General features: G+C 31.6%; 2 protein-coding genes across 2 annotated transcripts; both read right to left on the bottom strand.

Moving 5' to 3' along the window:
• Positions 1-2,736: 2,736 nt before the first annotated feature.
• LOC130590754 (LOB domain-containing protein 24-like) lies at positions 2,737-7,805 on the bottom strand. The gene is made up of 3 exons (XM_057393295.1): positions 7,701-7,805; positions 5,163-5,369; positions 2,737-3,045 (listed from the first exon to the last, which is right to left on the bottom strand). The coding sequence occupies exons 1-3, from the start codon at positions 7,803-7,805 to the stop codon at positions 2,737-2,739; spliced, it is 621 nt and encodes a 206-aa protein (XP_057249278.1).
• A 2,623-nt stretch (positions 7,806-10,428) lies between these two features.
• Positions 10,429-18,071, bottom strand: LOC104906502 (two-component response regulator ARR1). Its single transcript, XM_057393294.1, has 8 exons — positions 17,386-18,071; positions 15,805-16,251; positions 15,601-15,677; positions 14,733-14,907; positions 12,850-13,517; positions 12,571-12,654; positions 11,574-11,648; positions 10,429-10,461 (listed from the first exon to the last, which is right to left on the bottom strand). Exons 1-8 carry the CDS (start codon positions 17,615-17,617, stop codon positions 10,429-10,431), a joined length of 1,791 nt encoding a protein of 596 aa, XP_057249277.1. The 5' UTR covers positions 17,618-18,071.
• Between the last annotated feature and the right edge of the window lie 784 nt (positions 18,072-18,855).

The following is an 18,855-nucleotide window of genomic DNA, read 5'->3' as shown; positions in this document are numbered from 1 at the left end:
TGCAAGAGATAATAATAATAATAATAATAATAATAATAATAATAAGAACAATCGAAGTTTTTTTTTATTCACACGATTATCCCCGAGATTTTCATTAATTGCGAGAAAAAGGCTGTTTTTTTCGGTTAGGTACTTGGGTTAGATCAACTGATCAACCCACTATTTGATGAATTTTCAGCTGCTTCGGTCCGCTGTAAGAAAAAAAAATATCTCGCTCACTGAAAAATATCTTGCAATAGATGAGGAAAAGTAAAATCAAATTGAGCACGAGAATAAGGGCCTATTTGGTAATTAACAGATAGTTGATAACTGTTAACTGATAGCTGATGACCTGATGTGACTAGCATGTTAGCTTATTGTATACTAGCCTTCATATGCACGCGATGCGTGCGTTAATTTCAAAATTTGTTATTCTATTAGTTACTTCATTCGTACTTTATTTATGATTAAACTTAAATGTGAAAAATTCAACAGTTAGATGAATTTAGATATATTAATTCGCTAATGTAAAAAAAAATAAAAAGGTTGTGAGTGATTGTTAACATTAAGTTTTTGTGAATGAATATTGAACAGAAAGAACAAAAATAATGAGTTGGTTTAACTGAATTAAAGAGTATCAAAGGTAGTGAATGTTCAGACTTTTCATGTGCACGTTATGTATGACATCTTTTTTATAAGGTATAAATATTTTGTCCATTTAATTTTTGATTGAAGTATTTGATGCATATACCATTTTAAACTTGTTTTAAATGGCAAGTTGGAATGAGAATTTTTAAATGATTTGCTTTTGTAATTTTTTTCATTCCATTAATTAGATCATTAAGGATATTTTAGTCACTTCAAAAGAGGACACCACACCTCCTCCCTTGGCTTATATAATAGAGATAAAGTATTTTTGGTAAGTAATTGATAGGCGATAGCTGATTGTTGTAATTATTTAAAATTACCAATAAAAATATGGGCATAAATAATTCATTATTGTGGAGGACTTTTATTGTTTACAAATGTAATATTCAAAAACGTTATGACATAAATATAACTAATTCTTGTCCCAAGCGATACGCATCGTATTATTTAAATATGTATTTGAAGTCTTCAAAAATAAAAATATTATATTGTCTTTAAATGATTTTTCTCCCACAAAGATTAACATGAGTATTGTAATGTAGGTGGTTAGTACATTAACTTATCATATGAGAGATCATGGATTCGAATCTTGAAACACACATTTTTATTGTTGTATGTCTCATTTGATTGTGTGGAGGAGGGGAGAGTACATCAATTTTTTTTTTATTCATATGAGCCACGAAGGCAGTACAAAGAAGGGGAGGAGGGATTCGAACCTATGACATATCGTTCACAACACCTCAATCTTAACCAGTAGGCCAAGACATGTGACATCATGGTATTTGTTTATATACACATACCTTACACATTCTCTAATATCAATAACTCATTCTCCTAGCTTTGACCAACCTTTTCAAACCTATGTTTACCAAACACTCAAATTATAGGATTGACTAGTCAAATATTATAATATGAGTTCAGAGTTCTAATTTTTTCTCCAAAACCTTTCTTTACTAAACTGGGTCTAAGTTTTTTTTATTTCTAACATGATTACTGAATAATAATGTAAAAGTTCTTTTGAATAGTAGATATTGGATGACATGTAACTCGAGAGACATGTTTGAGTCGGTGTGTGTCATTAATGGTCTACAATAATTTATATTTTTTTAAGATAAGATGAATTTTCTTGTAAAGAGGGGGAAAATTGGAAATTCCTTCTTTCAAAGGATGAAATTCGATCCCAGATATTTGAAATCAAAGATGATGCCAACATTATTAGGTTATCACTTGTTGCTCATGTGTTAATTTGTTATAGTGGTTAGAAAATTGGTACCTTTTTTTTTTTTTTGAAAATAGAAAATTGGTACCTTATACTTTCTCTCTATAGCATAACTTATGCACCCACCACTCATGTATAGTTTGAATTTAACAAAAACTCTAAAAAAAATGATAGGAAAAAAATCTCAAATAGTCTTTGTTTCCATTTCTTCGCTGACCCATCATTACCTTATATATTAACATCATTTACTCATCTTACATAATTGTCCTCACATACCTAAGATTGTGTAAGCTTTGAAGTAGCAAAAGGTGACTGATCAAATTATTTTTCAGACCTAATCGTAGTGAAACTTTTCTAATTTATTTAAATCTAAAAAAACTTTTGCATCAAAAAAAAAATCTTAAAAAACTTTCACATTTTATAATTTCGGTTGTCTACTCAATTTCAAATGATGTGCATAGAAAGTACCCTTACTCGTACCTCCTTTTACTCAACAAAACAATCCATATATTCTTTAATAAGAGTCAAAATCAAACTGAACACAAACACAATTTTTATCATTGTGGTAGGTTGATGGTAGTATCAAGTAAATTGAGGTATGTGATTATAAATGTTAGGGATCACAACCTCATGTATATAAATGGTACTATAATAGGGATCAAATAACTAAGTTAAAAATGAAATTAGTGAGTGAAAAACGAATTTTAAAACAAACAAGCGTTTAAATTTTTTTGGTTGGCAATTCAAGCCTTTAAAATTATAATTAGTTATGCAATAATGTGTTATTGACTATTGATGTCTTAATGGCTCATTACCAGTTCATGTAATTTTTTTTTATAGTATCAAATAGATTTGTGTTAAGTATAAAAAAAAAAAAAAAGATTTGTGTTCTACATCAATACATGGCCCATAGATGGATGAAATGACAGAAGCCCAATACTGTTGGGCTGAGTACTGTAGTTTTCAAAGCTGGAGGAATAACAATCTTCTTCAGTACAAGGCTCTTCTGGTGGCCCATAAATATTGTGCACCAATGCAATCTCAGTTTGAGTCTTAGCCAGTTGGATTTGAGCCGCATTTAACTCTTGCTGTAATTGATAAATGGTCTTAACACAACCATATACTGGATCTCTAACTCGGCAATAAGCCTCATAGTGTAACGTATTAGCAGCATCTTCCCTCAAGTGTACTGGAATTTTCTGCAAAATCACATACAAAACCACATAATATTACTCACATATTAACATATACCTAAATACCTAGTCCATATGAACGAAATATGTTCCACTTTATAAGTAAATGAATGGCCTGTTTTCTAAATAAATGATTGGAAATGTATGATGATAGAATTCGAGAGGATCCTAATTCAACATAATTGAATAAGAACTAAATTGTTAATATATTAGACTATACATAGGAGATATATATATATGTGGAAGCACTGGCGGATACACAGGGGGTACAGTGGGTACAACTGTACCCCCATTAATTCTGAAAACAGATTATATAATTTACACATGCAAACTTTTATCAAAACTAGTGTTTGTCTCAGTGGTAAAAAAGAGAAAATTGATATAAGAGTGTGAGGTTGCATGTTCAATTCTTGTAATCTACCTTTCAATCTTTCTTTCTTTTTTTTACTCTTTCTTTTTTCTCAAATGTTCTTTAGCAACATTTTTCGTTCCTCTTATTCTTTGAGGCCCTCCTAAATAAATGGAATAACTTATATAGAAGTTAAATATGCAATTCTTATTATACATACACCCATATGAATTATAGAAAGTTGCTAACTTATATTAAAAGTGTTGGGTTATTTTGTATTTTTTTTATCTCACTTCTATGTACTTATTTCTTTTCAATCTTTCTTTCTTTTTCTTACTCTTTCTTTTTTCTCAAATGTTCTTTAGCAACATTTTTCGTTCCTCTTATTCTTTGAGGCCCTCCTAAATAAATGGAATAACTTATATAGAAGTTAAATATGCAATTCTTATTATACATACACCCATATGAATTATAGAAAGTTGCTAACTTATATTAAAAGTGTTGGGTTATTTTGTATTTTTTTTATCTCACTTCTATGTACTTATTTCTTTTCAATCTTTCTTTCTTTCTTACTCTTTCTTTTTTCTCAAATGTTCTTTAGCAACATTTTTCGTTCCTCTTATTCTTTGAGGCCCTCCTAAATAAATGGAATAACTTATATAGAAGTTAAATATGCAATTCTTATTATACATACACCCATATGAATTATAGAAAGTTGCTAACTTATATTAAAAGTGTTGGGTTATTTTGTATTTTTTTTATCTCACTTCTATGTACTTATTTCTTTTCAATCTTTCTTTCTTACTCTTTCTTTTTTCTCAAATGTTCTTTAGCAACACTTTTCGTTCCTCTTATTCTTTGAGGCCCTCCTAAATAAAAGGAATAACTTATGTAGAAGTTAAATATGCAATTCTTATTATACATACACCCATATGAATTATAGAAAGTTGCTAACTTATATTAAAAGTGTTGGGTTATTTTGTATTTTTTTTATCTCACTTCTATGTACTTATTAAGTCATCATTTTAACTTCTAATAACCATTTTTCACCTTATTCTATTAACATGATTATGTGACTTATATCAACAACAAATTTTAAAAAAATTCTTCTACAATAATTTATCTTTCAAATTTTCTTCGGAATTCAAATTCATTACCTTTATCCACATCTTGTATCGGAGCATTTATATCATATAATATTTTTTCTTATATATTAATGGTATTTTTAGGTTAAAGTTGGCGAAATTTGGCTCCAAAAAATAAAATATAGCCGAAGATTAGGGACGGAAAAATGATATATTTTATGAATCTAATTGCTCATTGTTCCGTACCCCTATTTCCGAATTTCTAGATCCGCCACTGTGTGGAAGAATCACAACGTGAAATAGTTCTCGTGTATTATTTATAGCAACTAACGAACAACAACCAACTTTACATTACAATTTACAATGAAAAAGTGAATATTTGATTTGCCGGCTTCTAGATTGACATAATTGGTAGGAGTTGTACGAAGACTTATACATTCACAACTTAAATTAGACGTAAAAATGTTTATTTTCAGTACATAATAAAATTATCAATTGATATGGTCATTTTAGCTATTACAATTATAGTTCATTGATGGAGGGATATCAATGGGTTGTTCACTTATGTTACAAGGTGTAAAAATACTTTGAACTGTATTTATAAGCAATGAGAAAAATAGTCATATGATTATTATATAAGCTCAACAAGTCAATATCAAAATTAAACTACTTGCACAAGATTATGGTACCTGGAGCATTCTGGCAATATTGCTTGCACCATAGATTCTGTGGACATTTTCAAATCTTTGAGGATCATCTGATGGGAAATAAGGAGAGAAAATACAATCTGAGGGACATCTTTTCCTCAAATATTTGCAAGCCGCACAACGAGACATTGTATATGTAGGATTATGATTTAAAGATCCAAAAGAAAATATATGTAAGATTTTATCAATCTTTCAACATCAATATTTTGATAATGAATAATCTTATATAGTTATCTTTATATTGCATGGGTGCAGGACTTAAGTATTGTAATACAGTCTACACAGATATGGGAGATTGTTAAGGAGGGAAAGGTGTTTCTAACGGCTAAAATTATTCAAAAATGGCACCATTTTTTTGGAAAGTATTTACTCTTTAGGCTAAGCGTTGCGGTTTTATTGCATGTGATAAAGCTTTAGATATTTATTTTTCTTTTAGGCTAGGAGCTTTAAATATTGTTTTTGTATATTTTTTTAAAACTTGTACTCTTCATCTAGTAACATGTTAAAAATAAAAGTAAGTTGGTTTGTTTTTATGCAATAAGCTCTTTTTTAAAAAAAAAAAAATTGGAGTGCAAAAGTCGAACGTCTATTCCCACAATTGAGGAACTAGGTATTTGAAGTAAACGTAGTTTGATTTAATTCTCTCACTTTCATGGTAAACAAATATGATTTTCTTATCCACAATAATGTTCTCACAACGGATCCTTAAATTAAAGGATAGCGTTCTTGCTAACTAGTTCAACATCTTTAATTATCGATCAAACAATGAATTGTTTCGTAAAAGAAAAATAGACCAATTACCTCTTTTTATATCATTTGCTTACAAAATCATAAGTGTTTTAAGTATAATTGAAATTAGGTGGACCTCATAAAATTATTTTTAAGCTAATTAGATGGTTTTGTATAAGCAAAACACAAATATAAAAGAGCATTTTGATTGTAGCTTCCATATCATTTATAACCGTCACCTTTTATAGCTATGTCCTGGTAATTGTTAAGCCAAATCCAACTCTAGGCATCAATTTCGCAAGTACGTAGAGCCAAACAAGATATAAAACTCGCTTTAAACACTTACTTAAATCAAATCACGCCTAGATCAATGTATCTTCATAACATATAGAGTTGAAGCTTGAAATGCAGATAAAGAGGCTTGGGGACCAAACACAGAGTGCGAAAGCTCAATAGCCATCACCTCATATGTATACACATACACACACACACATCACCTCCTTAGATTAGGATTCTTCGCCCACTCCTGCTTTCTAACCCCCACCTCCTCAATAGTTTTATTTACATACTCCATCACTTGATGTGGGGATGCAATGTCGTTCTCAAAAATTATTCGGTTCCTAGAACTCCAACTTCCGCAGCATAGAACCATGACCCTCGCCTTCATCGTTACATCGAACTCTTGAAAAACATCTAACACTCAATCCAAGAAAGACAAATTGCGAAGTTCCACAAGATGGAAAAACCCAGTTACATCCTACACAACAGCTAAAAATGCACAGCCAAGCATGGCCGCCGACATGGTGGCACACTCCACAACAGCCCCACACAGCCCATAGTCCTTTGACACACTGCTGACTTGATGGTGCAGGCCTTGATCCCTCAGTTGGCAGAGCTTCAAGACACGCATGCTAGAAGAACAACTTAGTCATATGGAGCACATTAGCATGCGAAACAGAATTCCAGACACTTTTATCAATCCGATTTGAGGTAGAGGGCCCCATATCAACATACGAGTCATCAAATAATGCACGATACGTAATGAATAGAGAAATTTTCCTTCTTAAAGATCCCAACAAATTTTATGATGGGGTTTTCCTTATCTCAACGGAATAGAAAGAATACGATCATATTCAAATGGGAGGAAAAGCTCTCGGACCTTTGCTTCGTTCCAAAGTAGTACTATCCACTATTACTCAAAAAATATGATATTTTTCGAGCCTTAGACTCTAGGAGAAATCACACAACGAGATTGAGTTCCTAGAATCTAAGGGTCATACTATACACGTATGCTAGGACCATCCCCAACACGCTAACGCTAACCTCTTTGAATAACCAATCGACCTCACGGATACTCCTCCATGTGTAACTTGGACAATAGTGTAAGACAACTTGATCAAAGGAGCGATTTAAAAATACTTTTCTTTCAATTGGCCAACTAAAGAATTCGATTGATGAAATAATCTTCAAGCTTGTTTTCCTAGTAATGCCCAATTAAATAGCTTGAAGTCGCGGAACCCCAACCTCATTCACTCTTTGACAAACAAATTTTCTTTCATGTAAACCAATGAATCTTTTTTTCTCCTTGTTTCTGACCCCACCAAAAATGAGATATAAGAGAGCTAAGCTCATCACAAAATGTAGAAGGAAGTCTAAAAATACTCATCACGTAGGTAGGGAGAAATTGTGCCACTGCTTTTATCAGAACCTCCCTACCCGCTTTTGAAAGACTCAAACCCTCCACCCCTATAATATCTTCCATAATTTCTCCTTAATCTCCTTAGAGATTACCTTCTTAGATTGACCAATCACTATAGGCAACCCAAGGTCGCGATCGTGCACATCAACCTCATTCACTCCCAAAATAGCATCGCAACCTCCTCCATCTTCTATCATCCATCCCTCTACTAAATGAAACTAATGTCTTGTTAATATTTACCTTTTGACCCGAAGCAACCTCCCAAAGGAGTAACATAATTCTCGTAGCGTTTGTTTCTCCTCCGCGAGCACGACCAAAGATCACACAATCATCCGCAAAAAGGAGATAAGAGACAATGGGAGCTGGCGACGTTCTATGGAGCCCATGTAAACTCCTCTCTTCCATCGCTAGGCGCACCATAAACCCGAAAGAGCTTCAACCACTAAGAAAAAAGATAGAAAGATATTGGGTCACCTAGACGAAAAACCCACAAGGGGTAAACTCATCCGTTGGGGTTCCGTTAATCAGAAAAGAGAATGAAATCGAGCGGACGCAATCCATCGCACAATCAATCCAACCTCTATTTGTATTCTAACCAAAACAACTTCCAAAAAATCCCATTCAATTCTTTTGTATGCATGCCTTCTCCATATACAATTTCAGAGCCAGAAATCCATCTGAAGATCTAGAATTTTTCCATGTAGTGAACCTTTCAAAAACCACATAACGTTGTCCGTAATCAAACGACCAGAGGCAAAAGCACTCTAGTTATTAACAGAGATTATTTTATCAAAAAATTATTTCAATATGTTAGTCAACACCTTTGAGAGAACATGTAGACCACATTACAGAGACTAATGAGCCTAAAATCAGTAATCTTATCCGCACCCTTCTTCTTTAGATTAAGAACTATGAAAGTTTTACTTAAGTATGAGAATCTGCTACCCAAGAAGAATATGAAGTACCAATTACACACCGACAACCCTATGATATGCCAATAAGTTTGGTAGAAGAGAGGACACATCCCATCAGGCCCAATCGCCTTAATAGGATGCATTTGACTTAAAACAACCTTATTCACCTCATCTTCATTGTAGGTAGCTCGAAGAACTTGATTGATCTCCATAACATCTCCTTACACCCCATGTAAGAAATCATCAATTGAACTAAATTAAAGTTTAAGTTGATAGTTGAAGCCCTCATAATAATTTTATATTCTGCCACCCCCTCACACGAGAGACATTGGTTGAAGTGTGGATGTAACGCAACACATGTCTCCCTCATATATACTTGGCGTTAGATATTTCACTTATAAAGGAAGGGTGAATGAGATTTGAACGCGTGACCTTTCTTGTGACACTAGCTTTATTACCATGTCAAAAAACCAAATTAACCAAAAGGTTAAGATGATAGTTGAACCCTATAAATAGTTTTATACTAAATCACAATATATACAATAATATAATTGGTTGATATAATGGAATAAAGTTTTGGAACTTGAAACCAAACTATGGATCAGATATCATCTCAGTATCAATTGTAGCATTTTGTAGACCAAAACAAGATTTTGCTAGGACACTGAATTAATTATCAGCGGCATTTGTATCCTTCTATACTCATGCCAATGGCATAGTCTGAAAATAGTTAGAGGTGGAAATGGTGTGAGATGTTTCTAAAACTTGACACAACAAGAATCACAAAGACACAAAAGGGTGACCACGTGCAGAGCTACTTAACTTGTAACGAAATAAAAACTTCCTCAATTATTTTTTACTTACAACATTTTGACTTTTGCACAATTGATGCACTTACTTTGACTGAAATTTATGAATAATAATATGCAATACAAATTTTAATAGCTAAGGTATTGTTGGATGTATCTCAACTGTTTAAATTTTCATAAATACATAATTAGTGATACTATTAGTCAAAATTGTAGGTAGGCAAAAACGTTGCAAGTAAAAAAACGAAAAAATATTAAAAAATGTAAATAAATAGTAGCATAATGACATCGGCCTAACATGTGGCTACACTGTGCTAAGGCCATGTACTTGGTTTGGGCATGGGTCATGGGACGGCCCGACACGAACTCAATGGGGCCGGGCCGGGCCTACTGACTGAAACTCAGTAGGGATGGTCCTACACACAAAGTTCACATTGCCATCGTTTCAGTTATGAAGTTAACATAAGGTGGTAAGCTGCAGTTTTTCAACTCAAGTCTCAAGCGATTCCTAAGTGAAACAGCCAATTGCGCTCCATAAATATAAATACAATGGCTGACTATGTAGCATGGGTACTTCTTCTAGGTCACGTACTCGTACCTGCACCCGTACCCAATACGATACGTATCCTATATGGGTACGCGTACCCTTTCCTAAAATTTCAAAATCTTGTCGTTTTCTGTCCCCGAACCCGAATTCGCACCCGTACCCGAATTCGCACCCGTACCCGTCTATGTGCAACCTAGATGGCTGATGACCTGGTGTTAAGGTTTATTTATGTAACAAACAATATAATGAACATAACGATACTGGAAAAGAATATAGACAAAGTTGAGCAACAAAAACAATATATAGCTCCAAACGAAGGCAGGTTTATTTCAATGCAATAAAACATTACAAACGTCCCTTGAGACGTTTTTAATAGAGAAATTGAGATGTGAAAATAAAAGAGTCAGAAGATAGTCATTGGATGAGTTCTTAAGTAATACAGTACAATTATTTCACCCAATCATGAAACAAACAGAAACTAGAACTTTTCTGTTGTTATCCTCCAAAGTTGTCAGTTCCAGCCATGATATGGCAGCACCAAATTATAGCTTCAGTTAGGCTTACTGAAGTCAATCCTGCCATCCTGCAAATGTTATTGCAAAAAATAGTGTCAATCTTCTATTTTGGTTTATGGAGATCAAACTCAAAAGAGTAATGGAGTAAACGAGTCTAGGCTCAGTTTGTTTTGGAGGAATATGTTCTCTAGGAAAATGATTTTTCTTATTGGCCATTGTTTGGTTGGTCAAAGAATTTAAAACGGAAAACTATGGTGGAAAATAGTTTTTCACCCCATTGTAAACATTTTCATCCAAAATATATGGAGGAAAACCCTTTTCCTCCGCTGTATCATTTGCAACCTTTGCATTTTCTCCTTCTCAATTTAATAGTTTTTCATCAACCAAACGAAGGAAAACTAATATTCATTTGCGTGCGTTTTCCACCGAATAATATTTTTCATGAAAACCATTTGTTGTGAAAGACCTAATAAAACTTTTTTGTTGAAAAAGACCTATTATAATACTTCATTTTGTTACTTAAGACCACCTCAATGTTTGCCGACCAAAAAGTCTATTTTTCAGTCATTGACTTTCTTCCCTTACCTTTCTCATCAAATGAGACTAACCTATTATTTTTTCTACCATAATACCTTAAAATGGAAAGCAAGGGGAAAGGGTTTGGTTGGGTTAAATAGGTTGTTCCCATTTAATAAGAAAGGGAGGGGAAGAAAAGTCAATACTATAAAATTGACTTTTGTCCGGAAAACATTGGTGTGGTCTATGTAATAAGGAAAGTATTATATAGATCTTTTTGAACAAAAATGTTTTTATTTAATCTTTTCCAAGAAAATGACTATTTTAATAGATTTTTTCCTAACAAAAAGTTCATATAATAATGGAGTAGTTATCCCTTTTCTCTCATTCTATTTCCATCACTGCATAAGTGAAGTCACTCACATTTGAACACCCAACCATAATAATCTTATCTATCTACTTTGTAAAATATGACATTGAGTCGTTGACATTCTAAAATAGCATATGTGACCATTGTTTAACCTATTCAAGAACCACTTAAGTTGTCTGATAATATAGCTAGAAGGCCTATATTGGGATTGAGTACGTTCATAGAGTATAACTTATCATGATCAAGTGATGTGTATATCATATTATTATGGTGTTCAAGAATCAATTGACTTGCCTGCTGGTTGAACTCTTGTCCATACTCTTGAGCAAAATAACAGGCGAATGAAATATCATCATTTCCAGTAATTCCCTGCATGCAATGATGTTAACTGTTTTAGCACATTGCATATATACTAGGCCACATAAGACTACTAGAGACTTAGAGTATGTGTGGTTAAATATTTTCTTGAAAAAGTGATTTTCTCATCTTTTTCTATTTGGTTTGTATAAAATGGAAATAGTTTTTAATTGGTGAAAAATAATTTTCCCAATAGTGGAATACATTTTCCTTGTTAAATAAAGGGAAAACCTATTTTAATTTCTTTCATATTCCTCACCTTCAACCCATCCATCCTAGCTCTCGTATTTCATTACATTCTTCTTTTCTCCCTCACGTTTCATGCCAGGAACCAAATAACATAATTTACAATTGTGTTTTTCCTTGGAAAAAAAAAATTTCAAGAAAAATTTACTTCCATTGAAAATGTTTTTCGTCCAACCAAATGAACTTCTTTCAGAATAATTAATACTAATATAGTAGTCCATGTTTAATTGAAGGTCATTAGAAAGAAATTGCGGTTAATCTAGAAAGTGACATATTATTTAGAGACGAATGGAGTAACAATATGACGCAGTCGGAAACTATGGAGATTAGCAAGCACTAATCTCGAATTAAGAACAAGCAGATTCACAAGCGATGAATCTGTAAAAACTCCGGAATCCACCAGAAAGAGTATAAACTCTATGATATTATTAAAAGTCAAAAACTGCCTCCAAACATTGACCTAATAATGTTTAAATACGTTAAGCAAAACCCTAAAACGAAATTAAGGAAATAATTAAATTCGGAAATAATTAAAAAGCTGATTTCGGGCCTTAAATGGACCCGGATGGCCTAAAACGCCGTCGTTCCATTTTCCGCAAAACAGTTCAGGCCTTTTTCCGCAAATCCTTTTCGAACTTTTCCGCTAGTCTGCCTACGTCACAATATTATAAAATTTCAAGTAACTTGCCTGATCAATTCCTTCAAACAAGCTTCCTTGAGCATTTCCTTGCACATCAAAAGATCCGAAACCAAAATCACTGCCAAAACTTTCCTGCAACCAATATGGAGATCAAACGTAAATACGAAGACAATCAAACATCTAAAGCTAAACTGTTTCCTCTACTACAGTACAGTAACAATCAAATCATCTTTGTTACTACTGTGTAATAAAAAAAAACTATAATGTGCTAAAACGAAATATAAAATAATGCAAGTTTAAATGGGCGTATTATATATATAAATATACCTGATCAACATGTATGTCAATACCAAGTTGCCTTAATTCATCACCTATGCCATGCAAGCTTGAAATATCTTGTGACATTCCAAGGGAATTTTCTTGTTGACTAGCATTCTGATCAAAACTAGGTATGAAAACATGATTCACATTATCTATCCCAAAGAAATTATCAACAAGAGGTGAATTTCTATGAAATGAATTAATATTGTTATAAGCAATGTTCATCTCATAATTGACCCCTTGAGCACCAATCTTCTCAGTATAATTGCTTTCATGGAAGCATTTTGCTAAATTATTATCGCCCCCATTTTCGTAACTTCTTGTTATTGAGCTCTTTAGAGTGCCAATTAGCTCCCCATTAGTACTAATCCGAAGCCCAACGTAATTATTGGTGGTTGATTGAGTGTTTACAAATCCAAGATTGCTTAAATTCCCGTCGTCTCGAGTATTTTGTTGTTGCTCAATGCTCAATCTAGCAGGAAATTCTTGTTGACAACCTTTTAAACTTGGTAATTGATCAAATTTTGTGGCACTTTGGTTTGCTGTTTGAGCTCCTTGGCTAGGGTAGAGTTGTATGGCATTACCAACTTCTGTTTGGTTCTTCTTTGCATCATCTCCACATGACTTTATCACTTGGGTGCTACTTTGCCCTATTTCAAAATTTCTAGCAATACCTGTGACAAAAAAAATTACATGCATTAGAATGCCTAATAATTAAAGTATTAGGCCTTGTTCGTTATTTATGTAAGCTCTAATGTAGTTATGTATAAAGTCACTACATAACCTAAATACCATACATATTTTGCAGTTTTTGGTTCCAAATTAAAAGGCTAAAAATGGCGTTTAACATGTCCCATACTCTCCATTATGTTACTATTTTATCTACACTAAGGGAACGTTTGGTTCAAATAGAGGAATGGAAAGGTAATGGAATCAAGTAGATGGGAGGAATGGTAACAATAATTGTTACTTTTAATGGATTTTTGGTTCAATAGTGGAAATGAATCACTTGTAAGGGAATGGAAAGGATTTTTTTACTCCACTAATTTGAGGGTAACATTTTAGGGGTTTGGGTTACCTTCAAGTAAGGGTAATGGTTTACCCACTACCCAAGCCAAAGGAGTAATGGATTTAGATTATTGAATCTGTTTCCAAGAACTTAAAAAAGCTCAACCAAACAAGCCTAAACTAGTACTTAATTAGTTTGGAAAATAAGGAGGCATTTGGTATAGTCAATAGAAATGGAATGAAAAGGATTTGCATAACGGGTGGAATTGGAAACAATAATTGTAACCTTTAATCGTTGTTTGGTATCCTAGTGGAATGTAAACAATTGAGAGGTTTATGATTGAGGAAGGAAACGTAATTTGTTTCCACTAGTTTGATAAGGGTAACAAATGTGTTGGATTATGCTCCAAAACTAGTCAAATAGTTTTCCTAATAGTTAGGACTAGTTGCTAATAATTAGTTAGTGGACTAACAAGTAGTGATCTACATAATGATCTATTTAGTGGAATATCAAGTAGTGGGTTAAGTAGTAGGCATGTTATTAGTAGTGTTTTGTATGCCTATTTAAAGGTTGTTTTGTTTAGTTATTTATGTATGAAAAATACATAAAAATATAGTCTTTTTAATTCTCTCCAAGTTTCTCTTTTTTCTCCTCTAAAAAATTATACAATGGAGGGATTATGTTTCCCTCCTGAAACGGTATTTGTTACTTAACACAATAACACTACTACCAAACAATTAAAAATGAAAACGCTTAGTTAAATTCGTTTCCTACATCAAACTTTTCTGTACCGAATTAAGATCCTCTAGAAGTTGAGCTTGGATCACGTAGAATATAGAGCATTTTAATTTGATAGATTAATGAACGTTATGTTAATTACCTTGAGATTGCGCTAGGAGTAGTTCTTGATACTGCTGCTGGAGATTGTTTGTAAGGAAAGTGATTTCATTCAACACAAAGCTTGATCTAAATGGTCTCTCATTCCAATAATTAGGAACGCCATCTTGCATGGAGCTTGTTGCTTCTGAAATCCGCTTCAAAAATATACGATATTTCTACAAAACACCATGAATCTAGGTCTTTTATTACCATTTATTAACAAAGAAAACTGTGATGCCATTTAAAGACCTAATCATCTTTTGATGAATTTATGTAGTATAGGTAATAAACCGCCTAAACCCAATTAAATTTTTTTAAACAGCAGTAAATCACTGGTGATGATCATATTCTAATTATTAATTATCATATTATTCCACTTTCTATATACTATTAACTATAGAAAAGGACATATTAAGAAACGGATGGAAGGCGAATAAGAATAAAATGGAATATAATAACGTGCAACACACGAAAGTCTCGTAAAAGCGTGTGCATGAACATGAATACTAAGAATACGTCGACTAGTTACGTGTGATAATAAGCTAATAAATTATATATACTCGTACAGTTTTTTTTAATCATTCTTACTTTCCTGTGCACGTCTCCCAATGTATCTCTTTGAACTTAAATATCTTCCATTATATATTAGTAAAAATTATTATGATTGAATATTAATAATGTAGTATTAATTGAGACGAATCAAACTAAACTCTGCATGACTATATTTTTTCTTATTAAATTAAAAAAATTGAGAAGATTCTCTCTAAAAAAGATAAAAAAACAGAAGAAGTAATAGTTTGGATGTAAATATGTTTGATCTCTAATAATTAAATTAAAGGTTATGATAACTAACCATGTATAAAACTCACCTGCAAATGACTTGCGACATTTTCTCTTCTCAGTCCCGGAACATTCATGTATTCCAAAATTTTCTTAGGCACAGCTTCTGATAATTGAAAATTAAAAATTAAAAAGTTAAAGTCTATACTAGGATTAAAATCATAATATTTCTAAAAAATTAAAGAAACATGGATAAAAAAAAATCTAAAATATAGCAAAAATTGTGTACTTACTATCTATCCCAATATTATTGACAGCCTCTAAGAATAGATTATGAAGTGAAGTCGTCCAAACTAGCTTTGGTTTTTTGCTGACAGAAGTATCAGTCTTCATTCCTGAAACATCTATAATAGGTCTCTTCAATGCATTTTTGCTAAAAAATGCTATATTTTCCTTGAGTCTTTCATTCAATAGTGGTGCAAAATTGTTCATAATATTGTTAGTGTTGTTTCCAGTGTTGTTCATATTGCTGACTTGCATTATCCCATGTTGATCGTGAATTTTCACAGCAGAAATTCCATTTGAAGGAAGTTGTTTATTAGTATCTTCTGTTGATGATTGAATAGCAAATTGCCATAGTCTTGAAAGATTATATGAAGAAATAGGCTTCACAAAGTAGTATACAGCTCCGTCATTCAAACCTTTCAGCATTATTCCTTTGTCTTTATCAGCTGACATTACTGCATACATAATGAACAAAACTAAGATCAAACTTTTATTGATTACAAAGTATATATATACTCCCTCGTTCAAAATATAAGGCATGCACGATGTTCGAAGAACTTTGATGGTTAATTACTCTTAATGTATGTTGGTAGAAGATTTTAACAAATAATGTTATTATAGTATTTTCAAGACGAATCCAACAGTATAATTTTTATAATTTTTATTTATTGTATTTGGGAGATATTTGTGGTCAAAGCAAATTTTTGTAAAGCGTGAATGCCTTATATTTTGAAATAGAAGGAGTAGTTGATTAATAAAATTGCGAAATTTAAGAGGTAATATTAAAAATAATAGATTTTCTTTTTCCTGTTTTTCATTACAATAAATTAAAATTGGTTTCATCATTATTTTTGGAAAACTTGCCTGGTGTATGTTGACCTTGATTTAGGCAAGTAACATAAGGGCCAAACAAATTTCTTTTAATCTATTCTTGAAACAAAATAAAGCCCTAATTGGTCTTTGTTCCATTAATTTAATTGTAAGTTATCCAGAAATTTTATTTGTGAAATTAATAGACTTGTATGAACCGATTAGAATTAATTAAACTTTTTTATTTTTGTCAAAATTCATATTTTTTGAAAATGAATAAATTGGTAAATCCAAACTATAATACTCCCTTGTTCAAAAGGATAATGTGGACAATTATTGAAAGAGAAGTTTACAATTTTCTTTTGAAAAAAAAGAGATCACCTTAAATACTTTACACATACTTCCCAACTGAAAAATCACCCGTTAAAATTACTTTGCTACAACAAAGAAAATACAAAATCTCATATAAGACTATCAGTCTTACAATAATTTATTGTAAGATACTTATAGTAAACCCTAAATCCTAAACTTTTTAAATAAAATGTGGCCCTATTGTCTAAAAGTGTGAGGAAGAAAAGTGAAGTAATTAACCTTATAACAATTACTCCTTATTAGAATTTAAAAGGTCAACAAAAGAAAAATGAGTTGAGCCTAGTTTTATGAGTTATAATGGTTGTAAGTGATTTTTTTTTATAGAGGAAGAAGGGGATCCGAAAGATGGGAGGTCTAGAAACAAAACTATTGAATATGAACCATATCAAATGCTGAATTATACTTACATATTACAGGAAGTTTGAATTCTTCCTCCACAAGTTTGAGGAGCTCAAGGCCACTCATTTCAGGCATGTGAACATCCGTCAATATAAGATCAAATTTTTTATTTTTCAATCGTAGTGTGCATAGGGCTTCAAGTGGGCTGTTCATAGCAACAACTGCAAATTGAATGGAAATAAAATTGCTCAAGTATGAGTACATAAAATCAAGAATCTCCAATAATATTAAACTAGCCATGGCGTTTAAACCATATAGCTTATGAGCTCATAAATAAGACTCATATGAAACAATATACCCTCTTCAAATACTTTGATCATCTCTTATCATTTTAGGCATTTTATGAAATACAAATGAGAAATAACACATATGTATAGTTGGCTTATATTTCATGCAATCATTTTCTTATCTTAAAACTTTGACCTTAATTCAGCAAGTAAAATTTCATCAAGTTAAGGTACACTAAAAATTCCATGATAAAAAAAAAATTGAAAAAAAGTTACACATAAATCAAATAGAGACAATGAAACAATCTATTTCAAAGAATTAACTACAAAAATGAGACATAATCCTCCTACATAACAAGAAAAGAGAAAGTATTGCCATTTAACTGTACTCTTGCAAAATGATCAACATACGTAAAAATACTAAAATTAATTGATTAAATAAGATTTTGCTCATAATTAAATAGAGAAAACAATTATAGATCAAAGATCAAGAACATGAAATAATTAAATAAAAAAATACATTTCATATTAAAGAAATCAAATCCCATTATATATATATATATATATATATTATATATATATATATATATTATATATATAATATATATATATATTATATTATATATATATATATATATTATATTAATATTATATGTATGTATGTATGTATGTATATATATATATATAGATATATAGATAAATAGGATTCAAATATTTTCTAAAGAAAACACAATTCAAATCGTTGTCTCTAAACTCATTATCTCACAAAGCATAGCCAAAAAATTTAATCAGTCTTTTTCTTTTTCTATATAAACATAAGATTAAAGAAATTAATCTTTTATTCGTCCTATAATAGACATATAAAAGACGGCTTTCAATAAGTAGTTACATAATTTTTTGGAATTCTGCACCAAGAAAACATGTGGTTTGTGTTAAGGATGTCCATTTCAAATCCTCTTAATACCCCTATTTACAGATTCAAAAATCGAGATTAGTTTGATGGGAGAAAAAGGTTTTCATCTATATCTCTAGTTTATAAAAAAAAAAATGAAAATCAATAAGTTAGGAGATAACATTGAAAAAAATAATTAAAGATATCACTTGCACAAATGAATTAGAAAGGATGAACTTTAAGTTATGGAAGACTATACTAGACATATCAAAATATGTAGAAAAGATGGATTTCTACCATGATGATTCAATTTTTGAAGAACTCCTGCAAGAATTGATAGACAAATTGGATCATCATCA

Source organism: Beta vulgaris, chromosome 3, assembly GCF_026745355.1.
Source record: "Beta vulgaris subsp. vulgaris cultivar EL10 chromosome 3, EL10.2, whole genome shotgun sequence".
Taxonomy (NCBI): Eukaryota; Viridiplantae; Streptophyta; class Magnoliopsida; order Caryophyllales; family Amaranthaceae; genus Beta; species Beta vulgaris.
This window is presented reverse-complemented; position numbering and strand designations above follow the sequence as displayed.